This window comes from Sorex araneus, chromosome 9 (assembly GCF_027595985.1).
Source record: "Sorex araneus isolate mSorAra2 chromosome 9, mSorAra2.pri, whole genome shotgun sequence".
In the NCBI taxonomy this organism is placed as follows: Eukaryota; Metazoa; Chordata; class Mammalia; order Eulipotyphla; family Soricidae; genus Sorex; species Sorex araneus.
The window spans coordinates 19,587,916-19,607,087 of NC_073310.1; the positions used below are offsets into that span (position 1 = coordinate 19,587,916).

The following is a 19,172-nucleotide window of genomic DNA, read 5'->3' on the forward strand; positions in this document are numbered from 1 at the left end:
AGGTACGCAGGGTCTTGCTCTGTTGGGGATATAACTCAGAGTCTCGTCCATGCTCTGAAAATGTTTCACGACTTTCAGTATTATCTCTTGCCTTGCAACCTGAATAAAGGGGAGAGTCCCTTGGGATGAAGGGCTTAGAAAGTTGAGCATTTGTGTAGATATTGATGAAGTTCTCCACACAACCCAGGGGATAGTAGAAAAATTTGGTGTGGGACAAACATGCAAGAGGACACACAGATGTTGCCATCTGTCACAGGGCATAGTCACCTACACTATGTCTGTCTTAAGTGACTGGTGTCAAAAATCCCATGCTACATATTATGGGCCAGTTGGTAGAGGAGGAAGACCTACAGCTTAATAAGAGGTTTTTATTCTGAGTGATGTGGAATATTCTACAACTAAGGTAACAGCGTTTTCTAATTTTTTAAAAAAATTTTAAAGTGGGTGGTAGAACCTGCAGCTATAAGCACATCCCACAAGAGGCCTTCCCAGTTAAAAACAGAAACAAAAACAAAAATAAAAAACCAGATACTCCAGCTGTACCTTCCTGATAAAATATGGAACAGCCTGAAAAAACACGATGACCTCTTAGTACCTGTATTACAAACCATAGTGCACAAAAAGAGAGAGAGAGAGATATGGAGAGAATGAGAGCGAGAAAAAGAGAGGTGGAGAGAGAGCAAGGGCAAGAGAGAGAGAGGGAGAGCAAGAGCGAGCGAGCGAGAGAGCAAGAAGAAAGATGCAAACTTGATTTTCAGTCTGGGGAAGTAAAATTACTTAGTTACTGGGCCAATCATGGAAAGCCAGCTCTTGGCTTCATGTTGAACTGATGAACAAGTCAACAAGGAAACCCGTACCTAGTTGCTTTTCACAAATCAGCATCAATAATAGTCTGTGTAAATTAATACTACATTTAGAAGTTAATCAATGCTATATTTTACTTGTTTATAATGTTTCTTAGTGCATCAGAGATGATATATTATGTGAACGTAACCTTTGTCACTGATAGTGTGAAAAGTACTACATTCCCTGACCTACCTTGAAGTTAAATTCAGTGCAGATAATATTACATAGTGTGAATGGACTACTTCAATGGGCTATTCACCCAACAGAAGAATTCACATCATTTTGGTTATTTGTAGAGTTACTCAGTGTAATAAAAAATGAGATTAAGATGCTGTGCAAAGAACCTTGCTATAATCTGGGAATCTGAGGGATGTGGGTTGGAGTTTGGAATACAAACTCTGACTCAGGACTGACATAGCTCCTGTGTCCACCAGAGGGCGCGTCTCTATAGGCTGGCCGCCTATTTGGTTCTTCAGCTGCTTAGCTGTGTGCTCTCCCCTTGACCCTCAGATGTCACCCTACCCTTTTTGGGGAGAAATCCTTCCCCCTGATTTAGTTTCTTTACTCTAGGCCAATTTTAAGAAGGGGCTTGCATGGCTTTCTGAAAAGGGAAGGTTTGCATGAAAACCTCCCACTTGTGCATTAGGAGGCCCTATAAAGGGCTTGAGGACACAGTGCGGCTGTCAGCCCTGGACACAAAGTGTGGGAGCATCTTAAGCATGGTCCGGACTCTGCTGCTCCTCACCTTCCTGGCCTCCTGCACAGGTAGTGCCTACTGGGAATTTTTTATTTCAGGGAGGGGAATGGCTACTAATGATGACCTCTCCCTGTTCTCTGGGAATGGGTCCTTCTGTCTCACTGATCTCTGTGTTCTTTCCTTTCAGGGACTTGGGCCCAGGTTGTGCTGAGTCAGATCCCCTCTGTGTCAGGGTCTCCAGGGGAGAAGGTCACCATCTCCTGTACCCGCAGCAGTGGAGATATCAGTTCTGACTATGTGCACTGGTACCAGCAGCGCCCTGGGAGTCCCCCCACAAACGTGATCTATAAAGACAATAAAAGACCCTCTGGGGTTCCTGATAGGTTTTCTGGGTCCATCGAGAGTTCCTCCAATACTGCCTACCTGACCATCTCTGGGTTGCAGCCTGAAGACGGGGCTGACTATTATTGTCAGTCCTATGATGATAGCGGCTATAGTCCCCCAGTGCTCCAGACCCATGGGGGAAGTGAGACCAAATCTCCCCAGAACCCTCCTGCCCCATCAACTCAGTTCTGTCAGGTATGGCTGCCCTCCCATGTACTCTTCTTTGACTTCCAAATTTTCATTGTCTGTTCAGTTTTCTTCGTTTCATTTTCAAAATACCAAATCTCTTGGTTGAGATTTCAGTCAGTTGTAGAATATATGCTTCTCATGGTCAGTGTTTTATCCCTGGGAAGCATCAAACAAACAGGCAAACAGAAACAAAACTAACAATTCAACACTTCTACTTCTTTATCTTGTTTTTTTGTTTATTTTTTTGCTTTTCGGGTCACACCCGGCGATGCACAGGGGTCACTCCTGGCTCTGCACTCAGGAATTAGTCCTGGCGGTGCTCGGGGGGGACCATATGGAATGTTGGGAATTGAACCCGGGTCGGCCGCGTGCAAGGCAAATGCTCTACCCGCTGTGCTATCACTCCAGCCCGTCTACTTCCTTATCTTAGTTGATCTCTCTTATTCTTTCCATCCACAAAAGCATGAGATGAATTTTTACAATGTCTGAACTCTTGAATTACCGTTGCTTTGTGGCAGCACTTCTGCCTGCTGTAAAATCTTTAGCAGCATCTCTGGCCTTTACCATCGAGAAATGAATGAGCTCTCACCCTGCCTCAGTTATCACAACAAAAACATCTCTAGACTCTGCCCCATGAACCTACCTGAAGGAAAAAGTGTCCCTGGCTACATCACTCTGGTGCAGAGTATGTGCTTAGATCTGGGATTCTTTTTTCCTAAATCCCGTGGATATCATTCAATCCACTGTTAGCAAGATTATGACCACCTTGAGTGTCAAGTTACGTTTTTTCTTCCAAAACAATAACAGAATTTGAATAAAAACTTTGATGGTTGGGCTGGAGTGATAGCACAGCGGGTAGGGCCTTTGCCTTCCACGCAGCCCACTCAGGTTTGATTCCTCCTTCCCTCTCAGAGAGCCTGGCAAGCTACCGAGAGTAACCTGCCACACGGCAGAACCTGGGACCCCTAGTGCTCCTGCTTTTGCTCCTGACCATGGGCCCCTGCATCCTGAACAAACTAGTGGTTTTTGTGAAGGGTGGAATAAATACAGTACAGCTTGTGGTCCTAAGGCAGCAATACCGATACATTATTGACCCTGTGACTGAGGAATATTCCCCAGTTTAGTTCAAAGAAAAGGTGGGAATGTGAGGGCGAAACTAATGCCATGACAGGCTGCAGCTAACGTTAAGTCTCAACTCGGCCTCAGTTTCTGTTTCCCTGAAGCAGGACTTGCAGTTTCTGGTAAATTCCTAGTTGAGTAATTTGCCTAGATAAGGAACTGGGCGGTTGGGTCTGGCTGGTCATGAGGGGTCACTGTATCCTCCTTAGAAACTGTTACTAACTGTTGTCTAATTGCTGACCACTGTTGTAATAGGGCCAATGTTAAAAATAGATCAGTATATAAACTGCTCTGAACTCTGAACCCTATATAAACCCTTTGTGTTTTGGAGTCAGGGTCCTTGTCAAGACTCCTCTGCCTTGGATGAGATTTGGACCCTAGCTCGAGTTAGCAATAGCTCAAGCTAGTGATAAAGTTTCTTTGCTTTTGCATTATTGTGTGTGAACTTAGTCTCTCAAAGACTGGGGATCTGAAACTTGGGCACAACACCTCAAGCCTGCCAGAAGTGATTCCTCAGTGCAGAACCAGGAGTAGCTTCTGAGCACTGCTGGGTGTGGCTCAAAAACAAACAAAGAAAACAAAATCAAAGCCAAAAAAAAAAAAAAGAGCAGATGCAAGAGGATATACAGTAAGAGATAGAGAGTTTAGGAAATATCTGAAAAGGTAAATTAAGGAACCATGGATAATATTTGAGTCATAGAGTCTGTGTTTTTGTGGTTAGGTCTTTGACAATTAAAATGGGAAAATAAAGAACTATTTCAAGCAATAAAACAAACCAAAGAGGCCTCCTTGAATGGTATTGATGTTTGTTTAATTCTTCACTGTTATGAAGAAGGAACCTGTGTGCACTTGAATTAATATCATATAAGCCTGTGAGTTTTCTTTGTGTAAAACACTGCAGTTTCTTGCTGTTTTACTGGTCTTTGTCACTCTCCTATTGTTTCCTCTCAGAAACATTATCAGCCCTTTCTACTATCAGTGCTCTATTATAAGCCTTTTCTTCTCCTTCATCTCCCTTGGTCCAGCTCCTTAGGAGGTCCTTCTCTCTTCTGAATTAGATGCTAAGTATTTTTGAGTCATTGAATCAGTCAATATCATCTTTAGTATTCACTCCGTTGAATTTTTCTTTACTAGATAGAAATCTAGAGCTCATTAATGTGATTTGTCAGTTATTAGATGCCTAATAGGTCTGTGTCATGTCACCCATAACGTGAGGCTACATTTTTTTTTTTTCATTCTCAGGAAACCAGTCTCCTCATGCATAAACTCTGGGTCTTATCACTTTCTATTTCTGTTACCCTGGCACATAGCCACCAAGGAGAATTGAGTTTGCCTAAGGGATATGCTAAATTTACTCCACAGTGTGTGTGTGTGTATGTGTGTGTGTGTGTGTGTCTGTGTCTGTTTGTGTGTAAGATATCAAGCACTAAATGTTTTAATTAAAATCTTTAGAATTATGGAAATGAATTGGTAGGAATGATGAGAGGGATCAAAATAAGTTTCAAAGAACAGAAGATAGGAAAATTGGTCGATCATCTAAATAATTAAGAGAATTTATACTTGGGACTGGAGCGATAGCACGGCGGGTAGGGTGTTTGCCTTGCACAAGGCTGACCCGCGTTCGATTCCTCTGTCCCTCTCGGAGAGCCCGGCAAGCTGCCGAGCATACCTGCCCGCACGGCAGAGCCTGGCAAGGTACCCATGGCATATTTGATATGCCAAAAACTGTAACAACAACAAATCTCACAATGGAGATGTTACTGGTGCCCGCTTGAGCAAATCGATGAACAATGGGATGACAGTGCTACAGTGCAATACTTGAGTTAAAAATGGTTCAGTGGGTGCAGATTGAAGGTAGCACTTCAGGTAAGCATAGGTGATACAAAGGAAGGACGCAGATATCAAAGGATTCATGTTTCTCAAAGGGTCTGCGATGGCCCGGAGATTTTCCAGTGAAAAAATTAATCAAGTGCCATTACGTGAATTTCAAAAGCTTCTGCATGTCAAAAATAACTATTGCTAAAACAGAGACACACAACCGAGGGTAGAAGATACTGCTACATAATACTTCAAATGAAGGACTAACACTAAAATCTATAAAGTACTCACAAAACTAATAAACCCAAACCAAACAATAACTCCAACATAAAATGGAAGGAAAAGATAAATAGGCACATTTATGAAGAAAACATATGGATGACCAATAAGCATGTGAAAAATACTCCTATTTCCTTATTTTTGGAAATATAAATCAAAATGACAAACAATGATCATTGCACAGCAGTAAGAATATATATATATATATGTATATATAAAACAGTTGTTGGGATGTGGTGAAAAGGGATCCACATTTTCAAGGTTTGTGAGAGTGTCACAAAATTCTGTCTCTATAGAAAACAGCATGTGATTTTCTCTTACAATTTTGAAATTTATCAGAAAAAGCAAGAATAGCTCCCATTTGAGTCAACTTTCCACTTGTCAGTGTCTATCCCTCTCCAACACAAAAATGTTATATTGTATCCCTAAGATGCAAAATCATCCATTTGTAAGGATGTATGAACACCATTGTTCACTGCAGCACTTATACAATAGCTTAGATATGGAATTAGTCCAGATATCAAATGACAAATCAATAAATAATGAAGGTGTGGTATGCATACATAATGTCATACTTTTCCTTTCCAAGGAATGATGAACTCATGCAGTTCCCTGAAACATGGATGGTGGTGGAGGATATCATGTTTAGTGAATTAATTCAGAAGAAGGTCATATGCCAAATTACTTCACTTATCTTTGGTATATAGAATAACATGGAAGGGAAAGCAAATTACCAAATTACTGTGGTCCTAGATTACAGTAATGAAAAAGCCAAGGAAAGAGATAAATGGTCTCTAAGGAGATGTGGGCAGAAGGGAACAGGGACAGGGGTCAGGGGTCTTGGGACTATTGATTATGAACAGGTATTGTGTATACACACACATAAGTGACAGGGAATAATAGTACAAGCATGGGACCCAAATGACAACAATGAATTTTTAAAATGTGCTTGTTTAGGAAGCAGACTGAGTGGGGGGTGGAGGGAACCTGGAGACATTAGTGGAGGGATGTTGTTTGGTTTCTGGTGCTTCATCTTTGAATATGCTTTTACCTTCATGGAAGGTTCTGCCTAAGTTTTCGTCCATGAACTTCACGGATTCAGCTTTGATATTAAGGCCTTTAATTAATTTTGATCTGACTTTTGTGCATTGCATTAGAAGAAGTGAAGAATAGACTCTGAACACAGCCAAGTGTGGACAAACACCATTCTTCCTGCAACCTTCTCCCCATATATCGTAGACTTAGAAGTTGTGGCATATATATACAAATATGGAATAATCTGCTATTAAAACAGATATAATTTCGCCTTTAGGATAAATGGATGTAACTTGCATTGATTATAATAAGTGTGTAAGGTAATTACCATATAGTTTCATAGATATGTGGAGCATGAATTACTGATACAAATAAGCTTGCAAAATAACTGGCAAAAAACAATGAAACTAAATCCTAGTTTCAGTGAAAACTATGGTCATTAGAAGAATGAAGGGGAGATGGAATATTCAAAGATTTTTTGATGTGGGAGTGATGAGAATTATCTCTATAATGAGGAGTAAAGTTAAATTCTAGATGCATCTTGTTACTCTAAACAAATGCCAAAGCATAACAATTAAATATAATTTGAAGAATAAACCCCAACTCCCAAAGAAGTCACCCCTAGGAGCTGGGCTCTGTGCTTACTGATGAGATGCATCAGCTGTGTCCTCTCTGGCCTGACAGACTCCCCTGAGCAGGGCCCTTGTGTGCTCTCAGCAGGTGCTTCCTCCCTGGCCTCTCCCAAGGGGTAAAGCAAATCTTCATCTTCCTGAGTCTGCGTGTGAGCACCGAGACTCAGGGAGAGCTGCGAAGTCACTGGGTGAAAACTCATTTGCCTGGTGTGCTAGTGATAGAGAAGAGAGTAGAGAAGCAAAGGAGATGGGGGCTGAATAGCCTCACTGTGTATCAGGGCCTATGTTGATCTTGGCCTGAACTCTTGTTCTGACATTTTTCTGACTGTGTAGCTGATCAGGTTTGGAGGTTATAGAGAAAACTCTCCAGCCTGATTAAACCCATAACTCTAATCCAGAGAAATAACACTGGACTCTGCCCCATCACCTACCTGTTGCAATTATTTCCCAGACTAACGCTCCCTCTGTTTCTTTCAACAGCCTTATCTGCACCCTGAGCAGTGGCTTCTGTGTTGGTGGCAGCTGCATGTATTGGTACCAACAGGAACCAGAGACCCTTCTCTGGTATCTCTTGCACTATCACATGGAATCCAACAATTTCCCCCAGAAAGCTTTGGGTATGACGCCTCTCATGGGATTCAGATGTTGATGTTTTCAGATGGTGGGTAGGAGGACAATAACTCTCCCAATAGGGATGTTCAGGAACTTAAGAATCTGCTTCTAAGATTCATCTTCGGAGCAGTTGCATCTGTCTCAGGGCAGCTGAACTTGTGATGGTGCTGGCACATTGGATGGTCTCTGGTTGATCTTCACCTGACTCAGTAGGGGGCGCTGTGGGCTTGTCCCTGGGCCTGTTGGGGGAACTCAGCTCTGAATCTGTCACCAGGGGCTCTGCTCTCCCTGGGGATTAGAAACTGTGACCTCTAGCACCCTGGAGGCTGCTCCTGCTCACCCCCAACTCAGCTTTCACCAAATGTAGGCCCAGGGGCAGATGGGGCAGGGGGCGATTTGCATAAAGGGCTCCTTTCTGCTGTCCCATCAGGGGAAGATAAGAGGGACTTTGTGCAGTTGTCTCCCTTGTGAGCTCCAGATCAGAGTCTAGGGTGTCTCTGCAATGGCCTGGCCTCCTGTCTTCCTCCTCTATCTGCTAGCTCAGTACCCAGGTGACTGACATGCCGATATGGGGAAATTATTTTGTGGGAGACCATGATCAAGGTTGAGGGTCTGCAGTGGTGGAAAAATCCTTGTTTTGAGAACAGGCTGTGGCTAGTAACTGTCTCACCTCTGTGTCTTCATTGCTCCATTCCAGGCTCCTGGGCGCAGACTGGACTGACACAGGAAGTATCAGTGTCAGGGTCTGTGGGACAGACAGTCACCCTCACCTGCACTGGAACCAGCAGCAATGTTGGTAACTATAATACAGGCTGGTACCAGCAGATACCTGGTGCTGCCCCCCAAACTGTAATGTTTGGAAGTAATCGACCTACTGGGATCCCGGATCGATTCACAGGGTCTAAATCTGGAAACAAAGCCTCTCTGATTATCTCAGGCGTGCAGCCTGAGGATGAGGCAATTTATTACTGTTCTGCATGGGACAAAAGTATCAACAATGCCACAGTGCTTCAGACTCAAAGGGGAAATGAGACAAAAACCCAGCCCTGGTCTAAGTGATTCCCCACAGGTCAGCCTGTGCCAAACAGGAAACAGAGCTGTGGAGACTGCACTGTCTGAGTGTGACTCTGAGCACGGACCCACTGAACAGTGTCAATGATGGTTCCTCCTTCTCAGACTGGGTGTGTTTAATAGCTATGTCATGATGTAACCTGTTATTAGTTATGTTTAAACACACTTACAGCGCCCAGTTCAAATTTTTTGCTTCATGAATTGACAGATTTGCATAGTCAACACCAAAATCTAATTTTACAACATTTTCATCATTCTGGAAAGAAAGTTCAAACCCCTCAGTGATTCTTCTCATCCTACTCTACTTTACTCACTCCAGAGAAATCACTAGTCCAAGTTTGAACCTTATGCATTTTTCTGTTCTGGTTATTTCACATACATTGGATCTGAAAAAAATTGTGGTACTTTTTCATATCCTTTTTAAAATTTTCATTTTTATTACATAACACCTACATGCCACCTGCACGGCAGAGCCTGGTAAGCTACCCATGGTATATTCGCTATGCCAAAACACTAACAAAAATGGGCCTCATTCCCGTGCCTCTAGAAGAGCCCCCAATACAGCAGCATTGAGAAGGATGAGCAAGGATAGGGTGCTAAAATCTCAGAGCTGAACTAGGCTGCCAAACGAAGAAGGATTAAATGGCTGTCTGCACTTTTAACACACGTACACTGGTATCGAAAGCATCCATCGAGGAACTGATGGTGCAAGCACAGAAGATCAAGTATGATGTCGTTGGATTCACCGAGACGAGAAGGCATTGATCACATCACACCTTTTGGACACTGGAGAAGAACTGTTCATTGCAACATGTAACAGTAGAGGCATCGGTGGTGTCAGTGTCCTCATCAACACAAACTTGGCCATGAACATTGATTCATTCGAATGCCTAACAACCCTAATTGGATGCTTACATTTGAATAAATGTGGCCCATTACTGGCAGTTTCTGTTTTTGTCGTCTATGCACCAACATCCAACTATGACAAAGAAGAAATTGAGAAGTTGTACCTGGAGCTGGAGAAGTTCTATAAAGAAGACCACACCTTCTACAAGGTCTCTGTCAGTGATTTTAACATCAGGATAGGACCGAGAACGTTGTCCAAAGAATTATACATCAGGACCCATGTCCTAGAATGGAAGAACAAGGTGAGAGACTGTCTGAGTTCATCATGTTTACCAAGAGCCATCCATGGTAACTCGAAGTTCCAGAAAGCCAAATCTAAACGTTGGACATGGGAGTCTCCCGGTGGACAGTTCCACAACAAAATTGACCACATCATATTCAACCAATGGTTTTGCCTGTTCATTCCACTGCTGTCCCAAAATTTCAAACAGGATCAGACCACCATCTCCTTCGTGCAAAATTTTACTTCACGGAGTGGGGAGAAAGGGCTGCAAAGTTTAAGAAGAAAGCTCCCAGAACAACCACCAACTAGGAGTTCTTTGGCACTATTGTTCAATGCAACACTTAGTCCGAGAGCTAGGATATGGAATTGACCCAGATGTTCAATGAAAAATGAATAAATAATAAAGTGGTGGTATACATACGCAATGGCATGCTTTGCAGTTGCAATTAATGATGAAGTCATGCAATTCCCTGAAACACAGATGGATGTGGAGGATATCATATTAAGTGAATTCAATTAGAAGAAGGAGGCCATATACCAAATGATCTCACTTATCTTTGGTATATAGGAGAACCCGAAGAGCACTTTATGAAAGTGAAGAAAACCCTTGGTCCTAGATTATAGATAAAGTCATGGAAGGAGATAAATGGAGTTGTCTAAAAGTAGGGAAAATGGGCAGAAAGGAACAGGGGCAGGGCAGTTTCCTTGGAAACATTAGTTATGTACACATATTGTCTATGACCCAGGGTACAACATTGTAAGCATAATGTACAATAATGAATCTTAAAAATGTGCTTGTTAAGGAGGCATGATGGATTGAGGGCAGAGAAACTGAGGACATTAGTGGAGGGAAGTTGACACAGGTGGTTGGATTAGTGTTGGAACATTGGAAACCTAAGGACCTTACAGGGATTTCTAACAAAAGTACAAATGAAAATGTCATGTGATCAAGCAGGCTGCTAAACTGTAAGGATAGTGGCATTCTTCTGTTCACAGCACCATGTTCACAATAGGTATGATATAGAATCATTGGAAACATATGCATATTAATAGAACAGTTGACTTATGGACTGAACATAGTACAATGAAAAATTTTCTTGAGAGTTCCAGGAATGATTTCTGATCAAGGAGCCAAGAATAAGTTTTGAGCACAGCCAGTTATGGTATAAAAACCCTTCCTTTCCAAAAATTCTAGACTTAGAAGCTGTGGTAAATATATATGTACATATATATAATATTCAACAAATGTACATGCATGTGCAGACATATGTGGAATGCTGTTATTAAAATGAATGTAATTTTGCTTTGGGGATTACTTGCATTAATTAAGCTAAGTAAGATGAAGAAGTGCAGAATAATTACTATAGAGTTTCCTTGGTATTTGGATCCTGAATTACTGAAGCAAGTCAAGTGGCAAATAATTGGCAAAATATAACAAAATTGAGTCCTAGCTACATAGAAAACTATGTTGGTTAGCAGAAAGAAGAATAATGGATATTCAAGGAGCTTTTTGTGTGGGGGAGTGATGAGAATCATACTCACAAAGAGGAGTCTTAGATATACCATGAAAGTGTAAAACCAAGGACAGATCAATAAAAAAATATAACTTGAAGAACAAACTCTAAGCCTAAAGAATCCACTCCTGGAAGCTGGGCTCTGTCTATGCTCACAGAGAAGATGCATCAGCTCCAACTCCCAGGCCTGACATACTTCCCTGAGAGAGCCAGTGTGTGCTCTCAGCAGGTGCTTCCTCCCTGGGATTTCCCTAAGAGTGAAGCAAATCTCTGTCCTCCTGAGTCTGGGTGTGAGCTGAGCTCTAGCACCATGGCACAGGAAGGACCTTGGAAGTCACTGGGTGGAAATTCATTTGCCTGGTGAGCTTGTGATTGGGAAGAACATAGAGAAGAAAGGAAGGCTGGGTCAGACCTGCCTTACTGTGGGATCAGAGCCTATGTCTGTCATGGCCTGGACCCCTGTCTGGCTTCTCTCTCACTGCATAGATGGATCAGGAGTTGGGGTGACAGAGAAGACCCTCTAGTCTGATTTACCAATAACTCTGATCTGAGAATTAATGCTGAACTCTAACCCATGACCTTCGTCTTTGCAGGTTTCCTCTTCTAGCCTCTGCTGGCTTAGCCACCCACACTTTGTCTCTCTTAGTAACTTTAGGGGCATCAGCCTATTCTGCACCCAGAACTGTGGCTTTTGTGTTGGTGGCGACTGCTTGTATTGGTACCAACAGAACCCAGAGACCCTTCTCTGGTATCTTCTGCTCTACAACACGGACTCCAACAAGCACCAGGGCCAGGTGGTCCCAGTAGTTTCTCTGAATTCAGTGATGTCTTGACCAATGCAGAGATTCTGCTCATCTCTGGGTGAGGCCTAAGGACAAGGCTGAGTATGTCTGTAGGGGTGGACACAATTGTGGCTATCAGAGGGACAAAGAGAGATGAGGCATGGTAGGAAAACCTTGTCCCACTCAGGTTTGTGTTCTGAAAACTCAATGTTGAAACAAACGGCTCTATTTAGATCTATATTTATATACTGGTAACAGACAGTGCTGGAAGTATTGTGGTGATAAAGGAATTGTCATCTATTCCTGATGACATCACTTGGTTCAGTCTCTGTGGAAACTAATCTGGAGATCTCTCAAAAAATAGGAATAACACTACCATTTGATCCACTGATACTACTTCCTGGCATCTATCTGCAAAACACGGAAACATGAATCCAAAAGGATATGTGCATGCCAGTGTTTATTGCCACTCTTCATGCAATTGCCAAGGTGTGAAAACAACCCAAATTCACAACTTTGGATGAATGGATTAAGAAACTGTAGTATATATACAAAATGGACTACTGTGCAGTTCTAACAAAGGTCAAAATCACACAATTTTCAGCCTGCAAAACATAGATGAAACTAGAGGATATTATGCTGAGGAAGTCAAATAGGATGAGGTGGACACAGAATGCTCTCTCTCTCTCTCTCTCTCTCTCTCTCTCTCTCATAAGTCAAACTTAAAGATAACACAGCAAAGTAGAAGCAAAGTTTGAAATGGAATATAATGAGAGATCAAATGAGTTTCTGGAAATGCATGGGGTTGAAGGGGATGGATGATATTGTTTATTGTGTGGGGATTGGTGATATTAGTAATGAATGTGGTATTAGAATTATGCACATGTGAAGCTATCATTAACAACATTGTAAAAGAGAGAATCTCGGTAAAAATAAATACAGTCACCTAATTCTAGATACTCCAGTAAAAGACATAGTTTTCATTCTACATGATAATTGACACACTTTAAGGTTAGTAACAAAGAATGGGCCTTCCAGTTGCTGCCAAAAGGACCCTACAAAAAGGTCATGGGAAGAAGGAAAATACATTTTTAATGAAAATATATTGTGGCTCTTCAGTGATTCTATCTCGTCCTCAGATCCCAGGTACCAAGACAGGGATCTGGGCATGACCCAGATGTTCATGTTCCCTTGACAGCTGCTGACTCTTTTTTTAATAATTTATTTATTTTGGGGGCTGGAGAGATAGCACAGCGGGTAGGGCGTTTGCCTTGCACGCGGCCGACCCGGGTTCAAATCCCAGCATCCCATATGGCCCCCTGAGCATGGCCAAGGGTAATTCCTGAGTGCAGAGCCAGGAGTAACCCCTGTGCATCTCCAGGTGTGACCCAAAAAGCAAAAAAAAAAAAAATTATTTATTTTTTAATTAGTGAATCACCGTGAGGGTACAGTTACAGATTTATACATTTTTGTGCTCATGTTTCCCTCATACAAAGTTCTAGAAGCCATCTCTTCACCAGTGCCCATTTTCCACCACAAATAAACCCAGCATCCCTCCCACCCTCCCTAATCCCATCTCCCCCCACCCCACCCTGCCACTGTGGCAGGGTATTCCCTTTGTTTTCTCTCTCTGAGTGGCCATTGTGTTCAGTCTCTACTCTACATTCAGCACACATCACCCTTCCCCCGCATGGCCTCCAACCACATTTTACTTGGTGTTCCCTTCTCTATCTGAGTTCCCTTCTCTATCTGAGTTGCCCTCTCCCCAGAATGTGAGGCCAGCCTCCAAGCCATGGAGTCAACCTCTTGGTACTTATTTCTACTATTCTTGGGTGTTAGTCTCCTACTCTGATATTCTATATTCCACAGATGAGTGCAATCTTTTTATGTCTGTCTCTCTCTTTCTGACTCATTTCACTTAGCATGATACTTTCCATGCTGATCCACTTATATGCACAGTTCATGACCTAGGGCACTCGGGTTTTTTTTCCAGATTCTGGCTATTGTAAACAGTGCTGCGATGAACATATAAGTGCAGATGTCATTTCGACTATATTGTTTTTGACTCTCTGGGATATATTCCCAGCAGTGGTATTTCTGGGTCAAATGGGAGCTCAATTTCTAATTTTTTGAGAATCGTCCATATTGTTTTCCAAAAGGGCTGAACTAGTCGGCATTCCCACCAGCAGTGTAGAAGGGTCCCTTTCTCCCCACATCCTCTCCAAAAGCGGTTGCTTTTGTTCTTTTGGCTGTGTGCTAGTCTCTGTGGTGTGAGGTGGTATCTCATGGTTGTTTTGATCTGCATCTCCCTGATGATTAGTGATGTAGAGCACTTTTTCATGTGCTTTTGGCCATTCGTATCTCTTCCTTGGGAAAGTTTCTGTTCATTTCTTTGCCCCATTTTCTGATGGGGTTGGATGTTTTCTTCTTGTAGAGTTCAACCAGAGCTTTATATACCATTGATTTCAACCCCTTATCTGATGAGTATTGTGTAAATATCCTTTCCCATTCTGTAGATTGTCTTTGTATTCTGGTGACTGTATCTTTTGCAGTGCAGAAGCTTTTTAGTTTAATGTAGTCCCATTTGTTGATCTCTGTTTCCACTTGGTTGGCCAGTTGCATGTCATCTTCAAAGATACCTTTATCTTCAATATTGTGGAGGGTTTTGCCGACCTTGTCTTCAATGTACCTTATGGTTTGTGGTCTGATGTTGAGGTCTTTAATCCATTTTGATCTGACTTTTGTGCATGGTGTCAGGTCGAGGTCTAAGCCCATTCTTTTGCATGTAGTTGTCCAGTTGTGCCAGCATATTTGTTAAAGAGGCTTTTTTTGCTCCACTTCACATCTCTTGCTCCCTTATCAAAGATTAGATGATCATACATTTGGGGTTGTGTGTAGGGATATTCCACCCCATTCCATTGGTCTGCAGCTCTGCCTTTGTTCCAGTAGCATGCTGTTTTAATTGTTACCACTTTGTAGTAAAGTTTGAGGTTGGGGAGGGTGATGCCTCCCATCGTCTTTTTCCCAAGAATTGTTTTAGCTATCCGTGGGCATTTGTTGTTCCATATTAATTTTAGGATTGCTTGATCCATTTCTTTGAAGAATGTCCTGGGTATCCTTATAGGGATCGCGTTGAATCTGTATAATGCCTTGGGGAGTATTGCCATTTTGACAATATTGATTCTCCCTATCCATGAGCAGGGTATATGTTTCCATTTCCTCATGTCCTCTTCTATTTCATGGAGTAGCGTTTTATAGTTTTCTTTGTAGAGGTCTTTTACTTCCTTGGTTAAGCTGATTCTAGGGACTTGATTTTCTGGGGCACGATTGTGAATGGGATTGCTTTTTTCATGTCCCTTTCCTCTGCCTCATTGTTTGCGTATAGGAAGGCCATGGATTTTTGGGTATTGATTTTGTAGCCTGCAACTTTACTGTATAAGTCTATTGTTTTTAAGAGTTTCTTAGTAGAGGTTTTAGGCTTCTCTAGATACAGTATCATATTGTCTGCAAATAGTGAGAGTTTGATTTCTTCCCTTCCTATCTGGATGCCCTTAATCTCTTTCTCTTGTCTAATAGCTATCGCAAGTACTTCCAGTACTATATTGAAGAGGAGTGGTGAGAGTGGGCATCCTTGTCTTGTGCCTGATCATAGAGGAAAGGCCCTTAGTTTTCCCCATTGAGGATAATGCTTGCCATAGGCTTGTGGTAGATGACTTCGACTATCTTGAGGAAAGTTCCTCCAAACCCCATTTTGGTGAGGGTTTTCATCATGAACAGATGTTGGATCTTGTCAAATGCTTTCTCTGCATCTATTGATATGATCATATGGTTTTATCTTTACTTTTGTTGATATGATGGATTATGTTGATTGATTTCTGAATGTTAAGCCATACTTGCATCCCTGGGATGAATCCCACTTGGTCGTGATGTATGATCTTTTTGATGAGCTGTTGGATCCTATTTGCTAATATTTTGTTGAGGATCTTTGCATCGGTGTTCATCAGGGATATTGGTCTATAATTTTCTTTCCTAGTTGGTGTCTTTGTTTGCTTTTGGTATTAGGGAGATGTGTGCTTCATAGAAACTGTTTTGGAAATTTCCTGTTTTTTCAATTTCCTGGAAAAACTTGAGAAGAACTGGCAACAGATCTTCTTTAAATGTTTGGAAGAATTCACCAGTGAATCCATCTGGGTCTGGGCTTTTGTTTTTGGGGAGATTTTTAATTACAGTTTCAATGTCCTTAACATTGGTGGGTCTATTCAGGTATTCCAATCTTCTTTGTTCAGTCTTGGGAGATTGTAGGAATCAAGGAATTCATCCATTTCTTTTAGGTTCTCTTGTTTTGTGGCATATAGACCTTCAAAGTAGTCTCTAATGATCTTTTGAATCTCATTGGTTTCTGTTATGATGTCCCCCTTTTCTTTTCTGATTCTATTTATTAGGGTTCTCTCTCTCTCTTTCTTTGTGAGTCTTGCTAGTAGTTTATCAATCTCATTAATTTTCTCGAAGAACCAGCTCTTTGTTTCATTGATCTTTCGGATTGTTTTTTTTGGTTTCATTGTCATTAATTTCTGCTCTAATTTTTATTATTTCTTTCCTTCGTTCTGGTTTGGGTTCCTTTTTCTGGTCCTTTACTAAGGTCTTGAGTCATGAAGTCAAGCTATCTATGTGGGCCCTTTCTTCCTTCCTGAGGAATGCTTGGAGAGCTATAAATTTTCCCCTTAACACGGCTTTAGCTGCGTCCCATATGTTTTGATAGACAGCTGCTGATTGTTTTGTGTCAAGTGCCCCTGCTTGACCTCAAGCCCAGTAAATAGTGAAAGAGTCCATTTCGGGAGAGGCATCCGTCCAGGAAAACAACCTGAAATCTATTCTGTGGACAGGCCACCCTCAAGTGTCAGGGGTTGAGGAGTTCCCAATGTACCTGAGTACCTTCATCAAGCTGATACCTTTTCCCTCAGAGAGCTTTAGGCCTGACACTTCACTTGGTACTCAGATGTTGATGTTTACAGATCATACCCTATGAGCATAATAAACCTCCTGAATATGAACATTTAGGAATTTCAGAATCTGCTCCAAGATTCAGCTTAAGAGCAGTTGCATCTGTTTGTGGACAGCTGACACTTGTGATGGTGCTGGCACATTGGATGGTCTCTGTGGTGGATCTTCATCTGACTCAGCAGGTGGCGCTGTGGGCTTGTCCCTGAGCCAACTGGGGGAACTCAGCTCTGAATCTATCACCAGGAGCTCTGCACTCACTGGGGATTAGAAACTGTGACCTCTAGCACACTGTAGCTGCCCCTGTTTCCCCTCCAACTCAGCTTTCACCAAATGTAGGCCCAGGGGCAGAGGGGAAGGGAGTAATTTGCATAAAGGGCTCCTTTCTGCTCTGCCCTCAGGGGAAGATAAGAGGGACTTTGTGCAGTTGTCTCCCTTGTGAGCTCCAGATCAGAGTCCAGGGTGTCTCAGCAATGGCCTGGCCTCCACTCCTCTTCCTCTTCCTGCTAGCTCAGTACCCAGGTGACTGACAGTGGGAACCTGGGGAAGTGATTTTGTGGGAGACCATGATCAGGGTTGAGGGGCTGCTGTGGTGGAAAAATGCTTTGTTTTGAGAACAGGCTGTGTCTAGTAACTGTCTCACCTCTGTGTCTTCATTGCTCCATTCCAGGCTCCTGGGCGCAGACTGGACTGACGCAGGAGGGATCGGTGTCAGGGTCTGTGGGACAGACAGTCACTCTCACCTGTACTGGAACCAGCAGCAATGTTGGTACCTATGTTGCAGGATGGTACCAGCAGATTCCTGGTGCTGCCCCCAAAACTGTAATGATAGGAAGTACTCGACCTACCGGGATCCCAGATCGGTTCACGGGGTCCCAATCTAGAAACAAGGCCTCTCTGACAATCTCAGGCGTGCAGCCTGAGGATGAGGCAGATTATTACTGTTCTTCATTGGATGACCGTATGAACAGTGCCACAGTGCTTCAGACTCAAGGGGAAATGAGACAAAAACCCAGCCCTGGTCTAAGTGATTCCCCATGATAACCTGTCAAAACAGGAAACAGGAGACCGCACTGTCTGAGTGTGACTCTGAGCACAGACCCACTGAACAGGGCCAATGATGGCTCCTCCATCTCAGACTGGGTGTGTTTAAGAGCTATGCCATGATGTAACCTGTTACTAATCCATATAAACACAATTACCGTGCTCAGTTCAATTGTGCTTCAAGAATTGACAGAGTTGCACAGTCAACACCAAAATCTAATTTTACAACATTGTCATCTTTCTGGAAAGAAAGTTCAAGCCCATTAGTGAATCTTCTCATTCTACCTCACCCTACTCATACCACGGAAATCACTAATCCATGTTCAAGCCTTTTGAATTCTCCTGTTATGGATATTTAACAACGAAGCATTAAAAAAAATGATGGTTCTTCGCACCTCCTATATTTTATTTAAATTTTATTATACAATGTTTCTTGGCCCAAGAATGATGTGGCATGGGACAGTAGTTTATTCCGCTACTGAGTTCACACTGGTTTACAACCTTCAGAAGTTTCAGGGTGTGACTTCACACCTACTTTCAGTTTAGACTGTATGTATCTGTCACCTCACATCTAGTTTCCATCCACCTCCACTTAATTAGCTACTTCCACCCATGCCCCTACTCTTCCCCTTCGCTAACCCCAAGCTGTCTCAAAATCTAAAGATTGACTCTCTTGTTGGTTTGTTCCATATTTTGCATATATTGCACATTTGGGCAAATTGATACAATTTGTCATTTCCAGCTGATAAGTTGGACTAAGCATAGTAAAAATCCAAGTTTCTTTGCTGAATTATATTCCACTACATGAACATATTGCATATTGTTTATTTGTTCAGCTGAATGTGCTCATTTGGGCTATTTGATAATCTGTTTGCTTTAATGCAAAGGACTGCCAGAAACATTGGTTTCCTAGTTTTTGTTAGTTTTAATGTAAGTTTCCCTCACAAGCGGTAGAATGGTCAAGTCATTTGATAACATTCTAATGATAGGGGTGGTCATATATATATTTCCAGAAATTTCACT

General features: G+C 42.3%; 1 gene segment (V, D, J or C); it reads left to right on the plus strand.

Annotated features, from left to right (window-relative positions):
• The first annotated feature begins 1,565 nt into the window (after nucleotides 1-1,565).
• LOC101556914 (Ig kappa chain V-V region MOPC 21-like) lies at nucleotides 1,566-12,158 on the plus strand. The segment is given in 3 exon segments: nucleotides 1,566-1,611; nucleotides 1,731-2,122; nucleotides 11,919-12,158. Coding segments are annotated over 3 exon segments (678 nt in total).
• The last annotated feature ends 7,014 nt before the right edge of the window (nucleotides 12,159-19,172 follow it).